The sequence below is a fragment of the Herpailurus yagouaroundi genome, unplaced genomic scaffold (assembly GCF_014898765.1).
Source record: "Herpailurus yagouaroundi ecotype Mexico unplaced genomic scaffold, PumYag 77, whole genome shotgun sequence".
Taxonomy (NCBI): Eukaryota; Metazoa; Chordata; class Mammalia; order Carnivora; family Felidae; genus Herpailurus; species Herpailurus yagouaroundi.
The window spans coordinates 32,388,493-32,406,642 of NW_024412388.1; the positions used below are offsets into that span (position 1 = coordinate 32,388,493).

Consider the following 18,150-nt stretch of genomic DNA (forward strand, 5'->3'; position numbering starts at 1 on the left):
GGTCCCAGGGTCCGGAGGGCCCAAGTCCCAGCTCTGCTGCTGCTGTCTCATCTCTGAGGCTCAGTTGTTGCGTCTACAAAATGGGAATAAAAGTACTGCTTACCTCCCAAATGTGTGGTGGGGATCCGACGTGATAAGGTTTGTAAGTGGCCGGGAGTGGTGCCCGCAGCGGGTGGAGATTGATAAATGGGGCTTTTTCTTCCCTCCCCCAGGGCAAGGATCAGGCTGACTCACCAGTGTGGGGGCACCCGACAACCTGCTGTGTGTACAAAACATTGTTGCTTCTAGATCTTGTCCTCTCCCTCCCCGTCCCTCTTTATCTTGTATTTTTAAAGTCAAATAGTGACCGATATCTAAGCCATGCCAGGTTGGGGTGGGCTCTGGGGACCCAGGAATGCCCCGAGGCTGTCCTCGCCCTGGGAGTTCATAGTCCAGTCGGGAGGACACAAATATGTGGCCAGGTAGTGACACGGACGGGGGCTTTGACAGCTAGGTAGAAGTTAGCGTCTGGGGCAAGGAGGCTGTGCAGGCAGAGTAAGGAGCCAGAGGAGCTGGGGGGTGGGGAGGGCAGAGAAATTGTTCCAGGGGCAGGAGGGAGGAGAGCAAAGAAAAGCAGGCAGGTACAGGAGCTTGTGTTTTGAGGTTCCTTGCCTGCGAAGCCCTGGGTTTCCCTTGAGTCACAGATGAGGGCATGGAGGCTGAAAGGGGCTGTGTCTTGCCCGGTTGCAGGGGCTGGCCAGGGCTCTGCCTGTTACCCCCACTCCTCAACCCTCACCTGAGCCAGCGCTGGGGGCTCCTGGGCCCAGAACAATCATCTACCTGGGTGTGGGGTGTGGGTGGAACTCAGCAGTGGGCAGCCTTGGGACTGAGGCAGGGGCTCCCTGCTCTGACTCCTCCCTCACCTTCCCTTCCTGACCCCCATACGCACTTATCCAACACTGCTGGTCCAAACCACTGACAGCTCCCTGGAGGCTGGGGGGTGGGGGGAGGTTCCTCTACTTCTGTGCTTTTTGTTCAAATTCCGTATGATTTTTGCATCTATGGTATATCCATGTTTTTTTTTTTTAAAGTTTTTTTTTTTTTTTTAACGTTTATTTATTTTTTTGGGACAGAGAGAGACCGCATGAACGGGGGAGGGGCAGAGAGAGAGGGAGACACAGAATCGGAAGCAGGCTCCAGGCTCTGAGCCATCAGCCCAGAGCCCGACGCGGGGCTCGAACTCACGGACTGCGAGATCGTGACCTGGCTGAAGTCGGACGCTTAACCGACTGCGCCACCCTGGCGCCCCTGTTCTTTTTTTAAAAAACAATTTTTTTAAATGTTTATTTATTTTTGAGACAGAGAGAGACAGAGCGTGAACAGGGGAGGGTCAGAGAGAGAGGGAGACACAGAATCCGAAGCAGGCTCCAGGCTCTGAGCTGTCAGCACAGAGCCTGAGGCGGGGCTCGAACCCACGGACCGCGAGATCATGACCTGAGCCGAAGTTGGATGCTTAACCGACTGAGCCAGCCAGGCGCCCCCCTGTTTGTTCTTAAAATCAATAAAGCTTATGACTTACTGGTTACTAAAACAATTAATCTGCCTGTTAATAAAACAAGATAATTAGAGTTTATACGGTGACAGTGTTCTTCTGTTTCTCCTTAGTGTGAGTGGGGTGGGGGTCCAGGCAAGGTGGGGTGGGTCCTGGAGTAAATGTCAAGGTTCACAGACCCAGAGGAGTCCAGTATTTCCATATCTAGTAATGGCCACACACATACCGAAATACCTCTAGATCTACACTCCTGTGTTCGCTTGAATGCACACACTCAATCTACACTTATTGACATTCATGCACGTGTTCCTACACATGCCCAGATACACACGTGCACCTGTGTGTGTGCTTATGTCGCTCTTGTACCCACACATCGGTCATCTATCATCGTGGACTTGCACGCACATTCTACAGGCACGCATGTATCCTCATGCACGCACACATATGTAGGCACGTATCTCTGCGGCCACAATCAAGCAGACTTACACACTCAGGGGCATTCACAGCACACATATGCTTGTTTGTACACGTCGACGTGCACGGGAATGTGCACACGTGTGACTTGTGCATGATGAACCCATCACATGAGACGCAAACCCAAGTGCCTGTAGACATGCAGAAATATCCCCAGCTGTGCACACGAGAATACATTTTGCACGTACGCGTCCCCTTTTGTGCACGTGCTCAAGTGCGGTCTCATATTAGCCAGGTGGGGCTTCACTGTACTGGGATCACGACACGCTGCTTCGGAGTCATAGGGAGGGAGCCTCAGGTGCCTGGCTCCGAGGTGGGGTGGCCACGCTCCCCTTTTCTGCCCTCCCTGCCCTTCCTTGTCCCCAGGCTGCCACCTCCCAGGAGGAGCCCTTCTTCCACCTTGGGGATAATTAATGCACATGGCCAGTGTGGATCCCCTGGAGGGGGCAGATTTCGTGCCAACTCCCTGGGAGGGATCTCACCAGCCTGGCAGCCGGGAACCTGGTGCTCAGAAGGGTCAGCAGCCTGCCTGGGTCTACACAGCAAGGCCTGAGCAGAGGCAAAAGCAGGATCCAGTCTTTTTAAAGAGACTAGTTTGGATCACAGTCTGAGAAGGGACAAGGATGAGAAGGGACACAGTCTGACAAGGGACAAGGGACAAAGGCTCCCTGTCTGCAAAAAACCCGTAGGCTCAGGTACACATGCTTTTCGGTGAAGATGTCCGTGGAAGGCCTTCCCCAAGGCACATTTGTTAGGGGAGGGCGGGGGCAGCTGAGGGAGGAGACTGGCCAGCCTCTGCTCCATCCCTAAGCTCCCTGGGGGACCAACTGAGAGGCTGGGGACTGATACTGGCCACAAGAGGACAGGCTTGCAGCCAGAGGGGATCCCAGAGACCCAGCACTGGGAAACCCTCAAGGGTCCTCTGTACCAGCTGGGGGGAGGGCGGGACATCTGAGCACTGCCAGACCCCCCCCATCCTTCTCAGTTCAGGCGGCGAGAGGTGTATCTCTTGTGCACCAGATTCCTTGTGAAGAAATGGTTTCTGAATCAGAGCAGCCAGTGCTGGAAGGGATGTAAGGAAAAGGGCACTCATGCCCAGCGAGTGCAGGAGTGCAAATTGGAACCTCATTCTTGGCAGAACACTTAAAATATGCATGTCCTTTGACCCAGCAATTTCATGCCTAAAAATCTTTGTGGACAAATGATGTAAACAAGATATTTACCGCAGCATGCTTATGAAAACAACACGGAGGTCGTCCAAAAGGCTTCAGCAGGTGAATAGTTAAATAAACAGCAGTCTGGGGCGCCTGGGTGGCGCAGTCGGTTAAGCGTCCGACTTCAGCCAGGTCACGCTCTCGCGGTCCGTGAGTTTGAGCCCCGCGTCGGGCTCTGGGCTGATGGCTCAGAGCCTGGAGCCTGTTTCCGATTCTGTGTCTCCCTCTCTCTCTGCCCCTCCCCCGTTCATGCTCTGTCTCTCTCTGTCCCAAAAATAAATAAACGTTGAAAAAAAAATTAAAAAAAATAAATAAATAAACAGCAGTCTGTTCCAGGGACCTGGTAAAATTAAGCCTGGGGTGGATCTGTGTGTGCTGGTCTGGAAAGATGCCTCTGGAGTGAGGAAAGCAGGCTGTAGAATAGGGACACTTATGTCTCCGTTTGTTACTTTAAACACTTCTAAAAAGTTAGATACAAAACGTATGTCTGAGTCCATAGGAAAAGGCTACGTACCTCATTCTCAGAGTGGTTACCTTGGAGTGAGAGGCAGGGAGATTTAGTTTTTATTCTAGATGCTCCTATATTTTTCTTTTCTTTCTCTTTTCTTTCTTTCTTTCTTTTCTTTTCTTTTTTCTTTTTTTTCTTTTTTTTGGCCACAAGCTTTTGTGTATGTACTGCCTTACCATTAGATTTCTTGTTCCATTACTTAATAGATGACAGCCCTGAGGTGGTAAAGACCCACCCAAGGTCACTTATGTATGACCTTGACTGTACCTCTGATCTTGACCTCACCCAGGATCCTTCTTCTGCTGCCCAGCAGCAGGGCCTTGGCGTCACGAGGGGAGTCAGGGCTTCCTAGGTGGGGATGGGTGGAGACATGGCTTCTAGGTTGCAGGTCAATGATGCTCAGCAGGGGGGACAGGCCCACCCAGGCGTGAAGAGATGTCTCCATTCCTGAAAGAGTCACTTCTGTGCCAAGAGGCAATGTTTTTTATCACTGGTTGTTCCGACAACCCTGCTGTACCGTGGGGCCTTGCTTCGCAGACCCCAGCTCAGCCACCTTCAGAAACACTGCTGGGAAATGCCACCCTTTGCTAAAAGTCCAATGGATGCCACTTCTAGTGCAGTTTTCTATGGGTGCTGACTTACACTGTCTTATTTGACTGAGAAGGTAGTATTTGGCCCAATGGCCAAAGCCACCATCGCTGAAACTAGACTCTTGGGGCAAAGGTCCCTCTCCACGGCTGCTTAATAGCTAAGTGACCTGGGAGGGGACACTCAGTCTCTTTGTCTATCTGATGACCTAATAGCACCTCCCCATGCGGTTGTTGGGGGCTAAAATGTGCTTGGGCCAAAAAGCCCAACAACTCCAATGTCCATCAGTGGATGAATGGATAAGTCAAATGTAATTCATCCCTACAGTGGAGTATCATTCAGCCATGGAAAGGGATGAAATTCTGGCACACACCTATGGCATGGGTGAATCTTGAAAACCTGATGCTGAGTAAAAGAAGGCACAAATGGCCACATAGTGTTTGATTTTATTTATGTGGAATGTCCAGAGTGGGAAGATCCACAGGGACAGAAGGCAGATCAGTAATTTCCAGAAGCTGGGGGGCGGGGTGGGGGTGGGGGTGCTGGCATGTGGGGAATGACTGCTAAAGGCTATTTCTTTCTGGGGGAGATAAAAATATTCTGGAATGAGATGGTGGTGATGGGTTGTATAACTTGGTGAATATACTAAAACCCACTGAAGTGTACTCTTTAAAAGAGTGAGTTTTATGGTGTGTGAATTATGTCTCAATAAAAAAAATATGTAGCAAAAGAGAATTAGGAATGAATATAAAATTTATGGACAAATGGAGCGCACAGCACGATTTTATTGGTGGGAAATTGGACAGAGTTAAAGATACACCTATGAGGTAACACATACATTATGCTATAGCCTTATGATGATATATTATGTAGGTATGAATAAAATCTTGTTTTGGAAAACATTTAAAAATTACATAAAGTACTTAAGACAGTGCCCGATACACAGAATACCTTAGTGTGGGCTGTTATTTTATTTTTTAGTGTTTATCTATTTTTTGTGTGTGAGAGAGAGAGATACAGGGTGCAAGTGGGGGAGGGCAGAGAGAGAGAGAGAGAGAGGGAGACACAGAATCTGAAGCAGGCTCCAGGTTCTGAGCCATCAGCACAGAGCCTGATGCAGGGCTCGAACTCAGGAACTGCAAGACGGTGACCTGAGCCAAAGTCGGATGCTTAACTGACTGAGCCACCCAGGCAGCCTTAGTGCGAGCTGTTATTAATGAGCCTATGCACCGGCCATCTCGTCCCTGCATGGTAGATGGGAAACTAAGGCTCGGAGACAGGACGCAATGTGGCCTCACTGCCCTCCTTCTGGTCTGCTTCAGGCTACTCTGGGTACCCGTCCTGGCTCTGCCACTTTCTAGCCATAAAGCCCTGGTGCAGCCTGTCACTGACCCACTGAGACCCCCTCAGCCTCTGTCTCCTACCTGTGAGGGGAATGGTGTCCCTGGGAGGAGTCTCAGAGTGCACGGTGCTATTACAGTGCCTCTGGGACAGGGCCAAGTGGTAGATCTGGCACCAAATGGCTAGAGATTCTGGGGAGACAGGATCACATGTTCCAGCCCCACCTGCCTGGAGCAGTGAGCTGTGCGTCCCTGGTGGTCCCATAGGGAAACTTCTGGGGGAGGCTACTGAGGCAGAGACCAGGGGTGTGGCCTTTCCTTCTGCAGGCCCCTTTTTAGTAAGCTGTCCTTGGGAAAGGAATCCTCCCTCCCTCCCTGGAGCCTTGATTTCCCCCGCTGAGCCAGCCCAGCACCGTGGTTATGACAACGTGCTCTTGGGACCCAGACTACCTGAGTCCAAATCCCAGTTTCTCTGAATGCGGGATCCTGGGCAGGAAAGTTTGCCCCTCTGAGTCTCGGTTAGCTCATCGGCAAAATGGCGCTAACAGGCCCCACCTCACCGGTCCTTGTCGTGCTTGGATGAGAGTGCCTACGACTTGCTTAGCACTGGGGCTGCCACACCGGGAGCCCTCAAGGCCTATTGGCTGTTACTATTACCATCATTGCAGTGTTCAGCTGTGAAGGGGTCGGAGGACACGTGTGTGCCTGGAGGCAAGGGGCTAGCCCCCCAAGCCCCTGTCTCCCAGCTCCCTGCCGGCTGTCCCCCTCACTCTCTTCGGCACTGAGTGATCGACAGGCTGGGCCAGTGGCGGCCTGGCAGGCCTGTCCTGGCAGCTGCTCCCACAAGGCGAGGCCCTCTGAGCTTTGGAGAATTAATTAGGCCACATTCCTCTTCAGGGCTCCTGGGGCGGGCCTGCACACGGCCCCCTTCCGAGCTGCTGAGGGCTCTTGGCTCGGGTCCCTGGCAGGCGAGGCCCGCAGTCTGCTTTCCCCTGAGAGGGCTGGGAGGGCCCTGGTGAGCTGGAAGCAGTGGCTAAGGAGGGGACAACGACAAGCCGGCAGCCCAAGGGCAGCTCCTGCCCTCGCTCTCCCCTGCTTGGCCACCTTTGCTGGTTCCCATCACTCAAGTTCAAATTCCTGGCATTGGATGCCATTCCCAGCCTGGCCCCTGCTGATCAGGCCGGCTGCCTTTCTTCAGAGTCTTCCAAGCTCTGGCCAGACACACCTCATGCCCTTCCCCCCAGCCACGATGCCCTTTCCCTCGTTCCAGCTTGTGCAAACCTTACCCCCTCTCCCCCACTACCAAACCAGCTGGAAGGGCACTCCATAACGGATCCCACCTCCTGTCCCTTCGCTTGGCCTTGTCTGTCTTCCCTGCCAGGCTGCGAGGCCCTTGAGTGCAAGTGCGGTCTGATCCAAAGGCATGAGGAACAAGTGGAGGGCATTTCAGGCACAGTCATACTCTCCTGGGACTCACTGCCTGAGGCTGTGACGCAGAGTGACCGCTGCTGTAGACCTCTCTGTCTGGAGCCCCTTCTCCCATGCCAGGTGCTCAGGCTTGACCTGGGGTTCAAGATGGCGCTACGCCTTCCTTCTTCCCCCTCTCCAGGCCTCCCTATGCCCCCTTCTTCTTTTGCTTCCTGAGAGGGAGCTCCCGAGAATAGCTCCCTTCCCTGCCGAGGCTTCACCTCTGCTGCTCCGTCCGCCTGGAACACTCTTGTCTGCTCTCCTTCACTTGACTGATTCTCTTGAGCTTGGCCTAGACGTCACCTCCTTCAGGAAGCACCCTGGGCTCCCTCATGCCCGGAACTCTTTTCACAGTATGGATGTCCTATCAGAGAGGCAGGAAGGCATAGAAGTTTAGAGCCTGAGGCTTACATCCCAGCTCAGCCATATAGTAGCAATGTGCCTTTGAGCAAGTTACTCAATTCCTCGGTTACCCCTTCTATAAAATGGGAATAATAATTGTCGAACCTGCTGCATAGGTTGCGGTAAAGAACCAAGGAATTCATATGCAGAGAGCACCTAGTGAGTGCTCAGTAAATGCTAACTATTATTATTATTATTATTATTTTATCTTAATACTTAATAGTATTTTTTTAAACTTTATTTTAATTTTTTTAAACGTTTAATTTTGAGAAAGAGAGGGTGCAAGCAGGGGAGGGGCAGAGAGAAGGAGACACGGAATCCGAAGCAGGCTCCAGGCTCGGGGCTATCAGCATGGAGCCGGACACGGGGCTAGAATTCAGGAACCGTGAGATCATGACCTGAGCTGAAGTCGGACACTTAACCAACTGAGCCACCCCGGTGCCCCTAATAGTGGTTTTTTGGGAGGGCTCTCCTCTTGGCCTGTGGGGCCAGAAGCTGTGTCTGTCTCGCTCACAGGCGTCTCCTGAGAGGGAATTATTCATAAGTAGATGCCATTTCTGAAACCCGGCAACCTGGTCTCCATTTTTAATCAGAGAGAGAGAGAGAGAGAGAGAGAGAGAGAGAGAGACTCATTCCTTGGGGTTCTTTCCTGAGTGAGGGGTGTGAGGAGAGGCAGCCCAAGGACAGAAGACCCAGTCTACAGCCTGGGCATATATCAGGCTGCATGGTCTTGAACATGGGACCAAACTCCCCTCTGCCTCAGCTTCTGTCTGTGCATGGTACCTGAGTAAATCTGGGTCATTCTGTGCCCCCTTCTGGCCTTTCTCTGCCTGGTGTTCTAGCCAAAGGAACATAGATTGGACTCAAAAAGCCTTGACAAAACCAGTTAAGTATTTATGGAAAAGACAGAAAAAGGCAGGAAAAGGGGAGATGTTGTCCTATAAAATCCAGACAGACTCCCCAAAACGCTGACATCTTGCTTCTCAGGGTTTCCTTTGACCTGGCAGCCGCCCCTCACAGATTTTCCTCTGCTCCTTCCACACACTGTCTCACCTCCCCCCATGCTTCTGGGGCCCCAGCTCCCCGCAATGCGGCCTAGTAGCAGGTGCAGACTAGGGGCACACACACTTCTTGCCCTGTGGAGAGAGGTATGACCGAGGAAGGCCACAGTAGGACCCCCCAAAGTGCAGGAGGCCCTCCTTCCCCAGGAATCAGGACCCAAGGGACTGCGTTGTCACCTTGCCTTTTCCTGCCTCCTGGGCCTCCTCCCCTCCCTTTAATCATCTCTGTGACTTAATCATTTGAGTTTCTGATCTCTGAACTCTGGCCAGGGCCACAGGGGCCTGTGCCAAGGGCAGGGAATGCCTGCTTCCCCGGGCCTCTGACACACCCTTGGTCAGGATCTCGTCATCCTTCTGCCAGGCTTCCATCATACCCGCCATCCTGGGGTTGCCCCACTCAGCTGCCCAGCCTGGCCACTGGCTATTGGCTTTGGGTCTCCCAGGAGGCAGGGAGCCATTTTGCATGGAATTCTGGGCTGCTAGGGAGGGAGAGTCTTCTGACATCAGGCTCTGCTGAGATTTGAGAGGTGTTGCCTGCTCCTGGGCTCCCTTACCCCAAGCCTCACCACCTAGAATGCACCGTGGACCTCCGAGGGCAGGGGGTGGGGTGGGGTGGTGAACTTGCTTCCCCATTCACTGGGCTCCAGCCACATAGGGGTCCTCCGTGGGAACCTCCTTTGTCACTCTTACTGCCATACCTTCACTTTCCCTGTTCCCTCTGTCTGGAGTTCCTTCCTGCATTTTTCTATTTATTTGAGTCTTACTCATCTTTGGAAGCTACAGGAGTAGCCCCTTTGTCCAGGATTCTTTCTCTGACCACCCCTTGTCACCCCAGCTGCCCCAACTGCGGTCCTCCAGCCCTGGGGCTGTCCTGCTCATTACAAAACCCCTTTGATGACCCTGACAAGCAGTCTCTGCCTCCTATCACGCCCCGGGGGCTGAGCCCAGCAGTCTGTTCAGTGTTCCTACCTGCCCTACAAGGTTGGGACCATCGCCTCTCACTTTATAGATTGAAAAACACTGAGGCCCAGAAAGCGATTTGTTTCGGGTCACACCGCAGTGCTGATCCACGAATTCAGCCAATAATATTTATGACACGCAGACACACATTTGTACCGTAGACTCTGGGTTCAAATCCGGATACCACCACTTACTCACTGTGTGACCTTGGGCCAGTCAGTTGCCTTCTCTCTGTGCCTCAATTTTGTCACCTTTGAAATGGAGATAATCAAAGTACCTATGTCATGGGGCTGTTGTGAGGCAGAAATGAGTTAACACAGGTAAAGTGCCAGTATACAGTAGGATTTCACTATGTGTCAGCATGTTACCCTTCCACGAAGGGGTCAGGGCTGGCTTCACGGACGAGGCAGGATTAGAGCAGTGTGTAAATAATTATTTTTCAACAGCCAGCTCAGGCCACCTGCCACTCCCAGCACAAGCCAGCCGGGAGAAGAGGGAACAGCTTGTCACAGGAGGATTTGGCAGAAATGGAGGCTGTGGGTCCAGGAACTGCCAGCAGGGGTGATCGTGGCTGCTGGCTATCCCTGGAACTCAGGTGGGCCGCTTCTTGGGCCCTGGCAGCAATCCTAGAGCCTTGGGCTTCTTCAGTCAAGGAAGTGAGCAAGGTCCAAGGAGAGGGATGAGACCGGGGTCAGGCTGTGGCTCCACCATAGCACCCATCACTGGCCACGAGGGCAGTACACAGTCTTGGGACCATCTGGCCCCAGCCCTCGCTGGACAGATTGGCTCTGGGCCTCACAACAGTTCCTGGTGGCACAGGGCAGCTGGGGAAGAAGGGGGTCTTGGTATTCTCGTAGCCTCGACTCCTTCCAAACACACTCTTGGGAAAGGCCTGGCCGTAGGGACTGGCCTGTTGGGAACAGAGGAATCCTAGATGTCAAAGCCACAAGTGGCTGTCCAGGCACATGACAGGCAAAAGCCTAGAGAGGGTGGGATAGCGGCCAGAAGTGCCCAGCGGGAGCTTGGGGAGTGGAATGCAGGGCTCCGGCCACCTGCCCCGGACCCCTTCCCTCTCCTTCTTGGGTCCCCCTAACTTCTAAGCAGCCCCGTCCTGCAAGGTGCCTCCCACCTCTGCTTCAGCCAAGACAAAATACCAGGGTACCATTTCATGCTTTATTACAAACACAAGTTCGCAGGTAAATAATTGAGTCTAAAAAAATACATTAAAATAAATAAGTGGAATTCTCAAAGTTCTTAGAGCAAATAAGTTATATACAGGCAGGTGAAGCAGAACAGGCCATTCTCCCCAGGAGTGTCCCGAGGGTATGAGGGTGTGAGGACTCTGGGGAGGCAGAGCTGGAGGGGTCAGACGGGGGCCACCCAGGACACCAGCCCTTAGGTGGACCCGTCCAGCCTCCAGGGCTGGCTTGGGTCTAGGGTCCACCGCTGCGCATCGATTCTGGCTTGTAGCCAACAGGCAGGAAACCTCTCGGGACGTGGCCTCCAGGTTAGCACATTCCTCATGCGGTTCCTTCCAGCGGCGTGGTGGGCCTGGGGCCGGCGGGGGGACGTGGCTGAAGGCTTTCCCCGGGCCGTGTGAGGGCACGAGCTGCCTGGAAGGAAGTTCCCTCACTTGCACGAGGAGGCCAGAGCGTGTGCCATCCCAGCAGGTGGATTCCCCAGCTCTGGGCTGCCCCTCTCCTCCTGGCTCCACACAGGCTCCTTCCCAGCATTCCTTGGCCACCGGTGCTATCTCTTCCTCCGCCTGGAGTGTGTAGGCCTCAGTTCCCTCACTGCCACCTGTTGTCGCCTAGCAAAGTGGCTCTTGGCTGCAGAAATGTCCCTGGAATCAAGAAGGGTCAATTTAGCATCTCAGGAGATATGGACTGCCCAAGAGTTCCCTGCAAGAGACAGCAGTAGTAGGAACGGGCCCCTTTAATCATAGCTGCTCTGGGGTCAGAGGTCAGCCACAGCTGACCCTGAAAACAAAGTCTGCGCATCAAGGACAGGCCAGACCAGGCCTAGAAGCTTCCCTGCCCACGAGGACTTTGACAAAGCTGACGTCCAACATCAAATACTGCTGGAAGGACCAGAGGGCCGAGACCAGCGTATCTCCTGTGACCTGCCATCCCACGTCCACACCTTTGCTCATGTCGCTCCTTCTAGGCTGTTTACCTTCCCTCCACCCACATTCCACCTACTGAAATTCCCATTCTTCAAGGTCCAGCTCAGGGTAGTTCAACCCAGACAAATATGGGTCCTAGCTTCCCTTTGAACCAGGATGAGGCCCTGGGAAGGGCTCTGGCATCAGCCAAGTGGTCTCGTCCTGGCTCAAAGTGTCCCAGACCGGGAGCTAGGAGGCTGGCTTCAGGTCCCAGCTCTGGGAGCTCAGGCAGGTGTGTCAACCTCTCCGAGCCCCTTTCTTCGTCTGTAAAATGAAAATAGGCCTGAGCCAGTGTGAGGATGAGTGTAGGCTGGCAAAGCGAGCTGTTTGCCCACAGGAAGTGCCATATGCACTTGCAGAGTCTAAACCTTGATTTTCTTTTCATCCAAAGATACTTCCGAAGCGTACGCTGCGTCTTCCCCAACCCACCATCCTGCCCTTTCTCCTACGTTTCCTCCTCTCCACCAAGATGGGAGGCCCTGAGGGGCTGAGCTGGGCCCCAGCACCGGCCAGCTCCGAGGAGCCTCAGGGACAGAGGTCGGAATGGCTGACACCTGCAAAGCTCCCCTGGGGTGCCAGGCCCTGCTCGAGGCGCCCCACATATGTCGATTCATCTACCCTCACAACAATTCCCTAGAGATGGATTGCACTGCTGCCCCTGGAACAAAAGTGGGAGCCGGAAGCACAGAAAAGTGAAATGACAAGCTCAAGGTCACAAAGCCTTGCTGGGGACAGAGCTGGCTCAGAAGCTGCTCCGTTAGCCGCCTGTCTACACAGCCAGATGCAGGGTCTCTATTCTCAAGTCAGTTTGGCTGGACGAACATTCGCGGGCACCTCCTGTGTGCCAGGCCTCGAGCTGAGCCACGCAGAGGCGGCCAGGAAGGGGATCCGGTCTGGGACAGCGGGGAGGGGACAGGCTGGGTAGTCGGCCACTCGGGGCCCAGCACGTAGGAGATGCTTCCTTGGGACACAACCTGAATGAACAGTAGAGGGCCTTCCACGGTCACAATCCCTCAACTCGCCTGAGAAAGTCCACTGCTAGGCCCGGTGGGAACAAAGGGCACAGCAGTCTAGGTCACAGGCTCTGGAACCAGCCAGATGCCACAGACCGCTGTGCCCTTGGGCAAAATGTCTTAACTTCTCTGAGCCTCAGTTCTCTCGGCTGCCCAGTGAGGACCCAGTCGTGCCTCATATGGAGAACAAGGGAAATGTGCTAAGGCATACAGGAGGTGCTCAGTCAGTGGGGGCACCGCTCACCTCAGCTGCTGGAGGAGCTCTCCTGCCGACGGCCGTGTCCTGCCAGCCTGGAACACGTCTGGAGGGGGTCCACTGCCTGGGACCACCACGGCTTCAGGCCTGAAGGAACAGCGTTAGGGCCCGAGTGAGGGGCTGTCCAGGGCCCTGAGAACACCTGGCTGTAGGCCCAGCACCCTCCCTCTGCCCCAGCAGATCCATTTCTACCCCTGTGCACCTGGCCTCCTTCCTTTCCCAGGAGGGGTGGGGACTGAGGAAAACTGAGCTACCGGGAATACGTTCTTAGCCTCAGAAAGAGGCAGCTGGGTGCCCGACCTTCCCAGAATCCAGCCACCTGCAGCTGAGCACGGCCTTTTGTAGGGGAAACTGAGGCAGGGGTGGAGCCCCGGTTTGAGGCTCAGAGGAGGAGTTTCTCATAAACCATCGCGGGGATGGGAGGTTCGAGACGGGGAAGCCACTTTCTGCTTTCCCCAAATGCTCCGAGGGGACGAGGGAGGGGATAAAGTCCCCCACCCCTTTAACAGATGGGAAAACTGAGGTGCGGAGAGCGAAGAGGTGTGGCAGAGCACCCCCGCCCGCCCCTTCCTCAGCAATTCCGTGACAACCTTGGGATGGTGCCAGGGCCTCCCGACTCCAGATGTCACTTCTCTGCGGAAACTCCAAAGCCCTCCGAGGCTCCGTCCCAAATCCAAATCCCCGTGGACTTGGTCAGGCAGACTAAGGCTGAAAGCCCAGCTCTCCTTCTGACTAGCTGTGTGACCCGATGAGACAAGTCCCCTCCCTTCTCTGGGCCTGGACTGCTTTAGCTGACACCGGAGGAGAATCCCTCCTGCCCCCGAGTGAGGGTGGGAGCTCTCAGAAGACCCCGGAGCTGGGGACTAGGAGGGACTTGGGGTGACTGGTTCCCCACAGAAAGGGACATGCCCCATGGGCCCAGGGCAGCCTATGGGCCCCCAGGACCTTGTCCTCCCCACCCCCACCCCCCCCACCATTGTTAGCCACTCTGCTCTCCTGCTGATCTTCCAGACACCCTGCTCTCCAGGTCCAGGCTAGCAGCCACCCTGGCCTCTGCAGCCTGGGTGTGCACTTACTTGGGCCTTCGATGGCAGAAGGTGGCACAGGCGGGGTCCCTGCCACTGGAGCACTCACAGCGCTTTGGCAGGGAGCGGCGCCGGCGTCTTGGCGGATTTCCCAGGCCGTAAGGAGCTGTCTGTCTGTGGGCGGGCAGCCAGCAAGGTAGTGGTGTAGGGTGGAGAGAGAGGAGGAGAGAGGGAGAGGGAGAGAGGATGAGATAAACTACGGCCACTGGCAAGCAGAGGCCGTCCGCGGTGCATACTGGCATGGCCACCCGTGCCACCGGGCTGGAAGCAGAAGGCTGCCAGCCCCTGACCTCGGGAAGCCTCAGTGCATTCTTCTGCCCGGGTGCCAGGTGGTCCCGGACAACGTCCCTCCCCTTTCTGGGCCTCTGCTTGCTCCCCGCCTCTGGCCCTGCTCAGTAAGACTGCCAGCATGGGGAGGATGGGGTGGAACCGTGCTCTCTCCCTAAGTTAGGAAGTGGGGCGTCCCCCCAGCCCGATCCCTCTCACGGCTAGGAACTCGAGCTGAAGGATGGAGCCTTGCTAGTCCCCCTGGAGGAGAGGAGAAAATACCATCTCACAGCAGTAAACACGCAGGCTAAGCTGCCCTCACCTGGCCACCACCTGCCTGGAGGGCTGATAAATGTGTCTGAGCGCTTTGACCTAAAAACGGTGTGTGCATGTGCTTGTGTGTGCATGTGCATGTGTGAGATCAGGTGGGGTCGGTTTCAGATTGAAAGTCTGGCCAAGGCGGGCTGGGGGCAGGGGCCCTGTGGCCGGTTGGACCAGCACCTTCAGGTGCCAGAGCTAATTTTAGACGATGCGGTTGGGGTTGTAATGACTCCAGGTGGACCCGGCACGCAGGGACTGGCAGGGTTCCCGCCCTGAGCAAGTGTTTGGATGCGGATTAGCTCCACACACGCTTACGTGCAGGGCTTCTCTTGCCTTTTGCAATTTGGGGAAGGGAAAAAAAAAAAAAAACAACACAAACACACACACACACACACACACACACACACACACACAGAAACTTCAACTTGAAGTATGCAGTGGCCCGGAGGCAGTGCGGGTGCAGACAGAACAGACAGCACTAGGCTCCCACCCCAGCTCTGCCAGGTGACACAGGGCAGGTTTCTCGTCTTGTCACTGGGGACAACAGCACTACCTGCTTCATGGGGAGGATGAGGGATTCAGGAGCTGATAACATACGAGCAGTGCTTGGCATAGGGCCTGGCACAGCCGAGACACGGGCACTGTCATTAATCGTATTATTCTTGGAAGATCATGCAGAGGCAGCATGGCATCCATGGGCCTGGGATGGAGCCTCTGTGTACCATTTATTCCCTCCTGTGTAATCCCGGGGAAGGCACCCAACCTCTCTGAGCCTCGGTACCCTGATCTGGAGAATGGAGCCAATACTTTCCTACCGGGCTGCCGTGAGAATTCTCAGGAGCCAGCCCTGGATTACTTAGGCATTCCCCACGTGGGCGTTGGAACGATAACCAGTAACTATTAATATTAGCTCAATGATCCCGTCTGGAGGCCCAGGGTGTGCCAGAGATTCCCCATCCCCTGCCCCGCTTCTAGCGGCCCCGCCTGGATCCCCGCGGTAGCTCACCCGGGAGTGTTCACCCAGATGATGTCCAGGTGGCAGAAGTAGACACATTCCTTGTCGAGCCAGGAGCTGCAGGAGCAACGTCGAGGCCGCAGGTGGGAGGCTCGGGCGCGGTGTGAGGGTGCTGGTTGGTCCGGAGCAGCAGCCACCTGGCCCTTGCCTGCACGCACAGGAGGGGGACAGAGGTGGACAGGTGGGTCGGGGTGCCCGGCACAGCGGGATAGGGGGACCCGCCGGGCTCCTCCTCTTGCATAATTGAGGAAGTTGGCATTCTCGTTGCTTAGGAGCTCCAGGCCAGCCAGGGGAAGCCCCAGCAGTCCTGGTGGGAAGGGCTGGTGGCTGTCCTGTGCCTGCAGCACCTCTTGCCTTGCAGAGCCCCTTGAAGCGGCCACTGCTGCGGGGCCCCCACCCCTGGATGCCCCCCAGCTGGCTTGCGGGTATACGGTGCCCTGGGGCAGGAGACACCTGCAAGCAGACCCAGGGTGGGGGCGGGAGGGCGCTGCCGCCGCAGGTGAGGCTAGGGCAGCTCACCTTCATGCAGGGCCAGGAGCAGGGCCAGGGCGATGGAGCACCAGGCGGTGGGCATGGCGACCATAGTGGCGGTGGAGCGCACAGGCTGGACCAGAGCAGGGAGCGTGCCCGTTGCCAGCGTCTTGCTGCCAGGCAGAGCCGATAGCTCATTGCCTCAGTGCCCTGGCTGCTTCTTATAACACCAGGCACAGCCCCGCCCCTGCCCGACCAGCCCTGCCCTGCCGCACAGGAGAGCCAGGGACACCGCCTCCTCCCCAGGCGCCTGGCCCGCCCCGGCCTCCGCGGTTGGAGGGGAGGGGGGCAGGGGAGGGCGGAGGCGGGAGGGAAGGCCCCGCTCCTCCCTCTGTGCCTGGAGCACCTCCTGGAGTACTGAAGCGCCCCTGCGGCCCCCAGGGACCTCTCCCGGTCCTGCTGGGCTTCCTCAAGTTATCCCCAAAGTGCTCCGAGTCCCCTTCCTCACTCTCTGTGTGGCTGTCCCATGGGTCTTGCCCAGAGCTAAGAGTTGGGGAGGGGAGGCCCATGAGCAGAACCCTCTCTCTCCTTGGAAGGCACCCTGCCGTCCTGCCTGCTTACTGCCAACAAGGCTGAGGATGCCCTTTCTATTGTGTGGGAGGGGAAAGGGGGTACTCAAGGCTGTGTGGCCTTGGGCAGGTCAGAGCCCTCTCTGGGCCTGCTTTCCTCAGTGAAGGACACAACCCACCCCTGGCCTCTGACCAGCCTAGAGCTGTCTCATCCTTACCTCACCCAGGAAGTGCCCCTCTTCCCTCCTTCCCCATCCCTCCTCCCAGGGCCTGGGGATGGGAGTCCTGGCTCCTTTTCAGGCTCCTATTGCCCCTGTGGGCACACATATAAAGCACTCCTTGAAAGGTCTCCCACCTTGGACATGGCAGGGTGCTTGGTTCACCTCGGTGGGTACTCTCTTCACAAAAGGCAAGGCAGGGGCGTCTGGGTGGCTCAGGTCATGATCTTACAGTTTGTGAGTTCGAGCCCTGCGTCAGGCTCGCTGCTGTCAGCGCAGAGCCTGCTTGGGATCCTCTGTCCCCTTCTTTCTGACCCTCTGCTCACACTCTCTCTTTCAAAAATAAATCAATAAACATTAAAAAAAAAAAAAAAAAAAAAAAGGCTAGGCAATGGGGGGTGTGCCCCGGGGGCGAGCATTCTGCTTCTCAGAAGCCAGGTCTTGCTGGAGACAGAGTGGGGATGCGCCCGTGCTGAGCTAAGCAGCTGGTGGAACTGGCAGTCGTCCTCTGTTCCTGGCCCAGCCTGGCTCAGAGTCCACCTCCTGCAATGTCTTCCAGGGACCCTGTCTCCAGGCACAACAGGAAAAGCCTTCTCATTTCTCGGAACTCCCAGAGCCTTACTCTCCAGCCTGCCTGACTCATGACTTTGGGCTTATCTCTCCAGCAATCTTGAGGTCCAGAACTCCAGAGAACGCGGGGCCCGGGAGCCTGCCTGGTACACAGTAGGAGCCCTCTGAGCGAGTGCTCTCTGAGGGAGGGGGGAGTGAATGAATACATGCCTGGCTTTGAACCCGCGGAAATTTACGTCCCCAGGAACCCAGGCTGCTCAATTTTTAGTTCTTGTGTTCAGCAGCAGTTTTGTCGTTAGATGTCTATGAAGGGGGCAATAGATGACCACAGAGAAACAGGTGAGCTGGCTTCTTCCTAGGGCAAGACCAGAGCACATACGTGTGTCTGCGTGTGCCTGTGCCATCCTGGTGCAGAGGGACGGGACCTGAGGACGGAGATAGCCGTTGGAGTTACCTTCCTTCCCCCCGGCTGGATCAGGTTGCAATGGAAGCAGGAATAAACATTTCTGAGCACCTACTGCGTGCTCAGAGCCTTTTCAACTCCTCTCCATTGTGGCCCTGGGAGGCGGCTGTGACCATCCGGGATCAGCTCCCCTACTGTCCAAGCCGAAATGAAGGCTCAGAGAAGAGCCCTGCCTGGTCCAGTCTGCACAGCG

At 55.6% G+C, this 18,150-nt stretch overlaps 1 protein-coding gene across 1 annotated transcript; it reads right to left on the reverse strand.

The window, feature by feature from the left end:
• Nucleotides 1-10,704: 10,704 nt before the first annotated feature.
• On the reverse strand, nucleotides 10,705-16,443 carry EDN2 (endothelin 2). Its single transcript, XM_040469829.1, has 5 exons — nucleotides 16,186-16,443; nucleotides 15,658-15,814; nucleotides 14,055-14,177; nucleotides 12,967-13,065; nucleotides 10,705-11,388 (listed from the first exon to the last, which is right to left on the reverse strand). The coding sequence occupies exons 1-5, from the start codon at nucleotides 16,247-16,249 to the stop codon at nucleotides 11,295-11,297; spliced, it is 537 nt and encodes a 178-aa protein (XP_040325763.1). The 5' UTR covers nucleotides 16,250-16,443; the 3' UTR covers nucleotides 10,705-11,294.
• Between the last annotated feature and the right edge of the window lie 1,707 nt (nucleotides 16,444-18,150).

Excerpts from the sequence above, each read along its gene's own strand:
- EDN2 (XM_040469829.1), bottom strand. The coding sequence starts at position 16,249 with ATGGTCGCCATGCCCACCGCCTGGTGCTCCATCGCCCTGGCCCTGCTC. Across the intron at positions 14,178-15,657 it reads ATCTGGGTGAACACTCCCGG|ACAGACAGCTCCTTACGGCC; the intron begins GTGAGCTACCGC and ends GCCCGCCCACAG. Across the intron at positions 11,389-12,966 it reads GAGCTCCTCCAGCAGCTGAG|GGACATTTCTGCAGCCAAGA; the intron begins GTGAGCGGTGCC and ends TCTTGATTCCAG.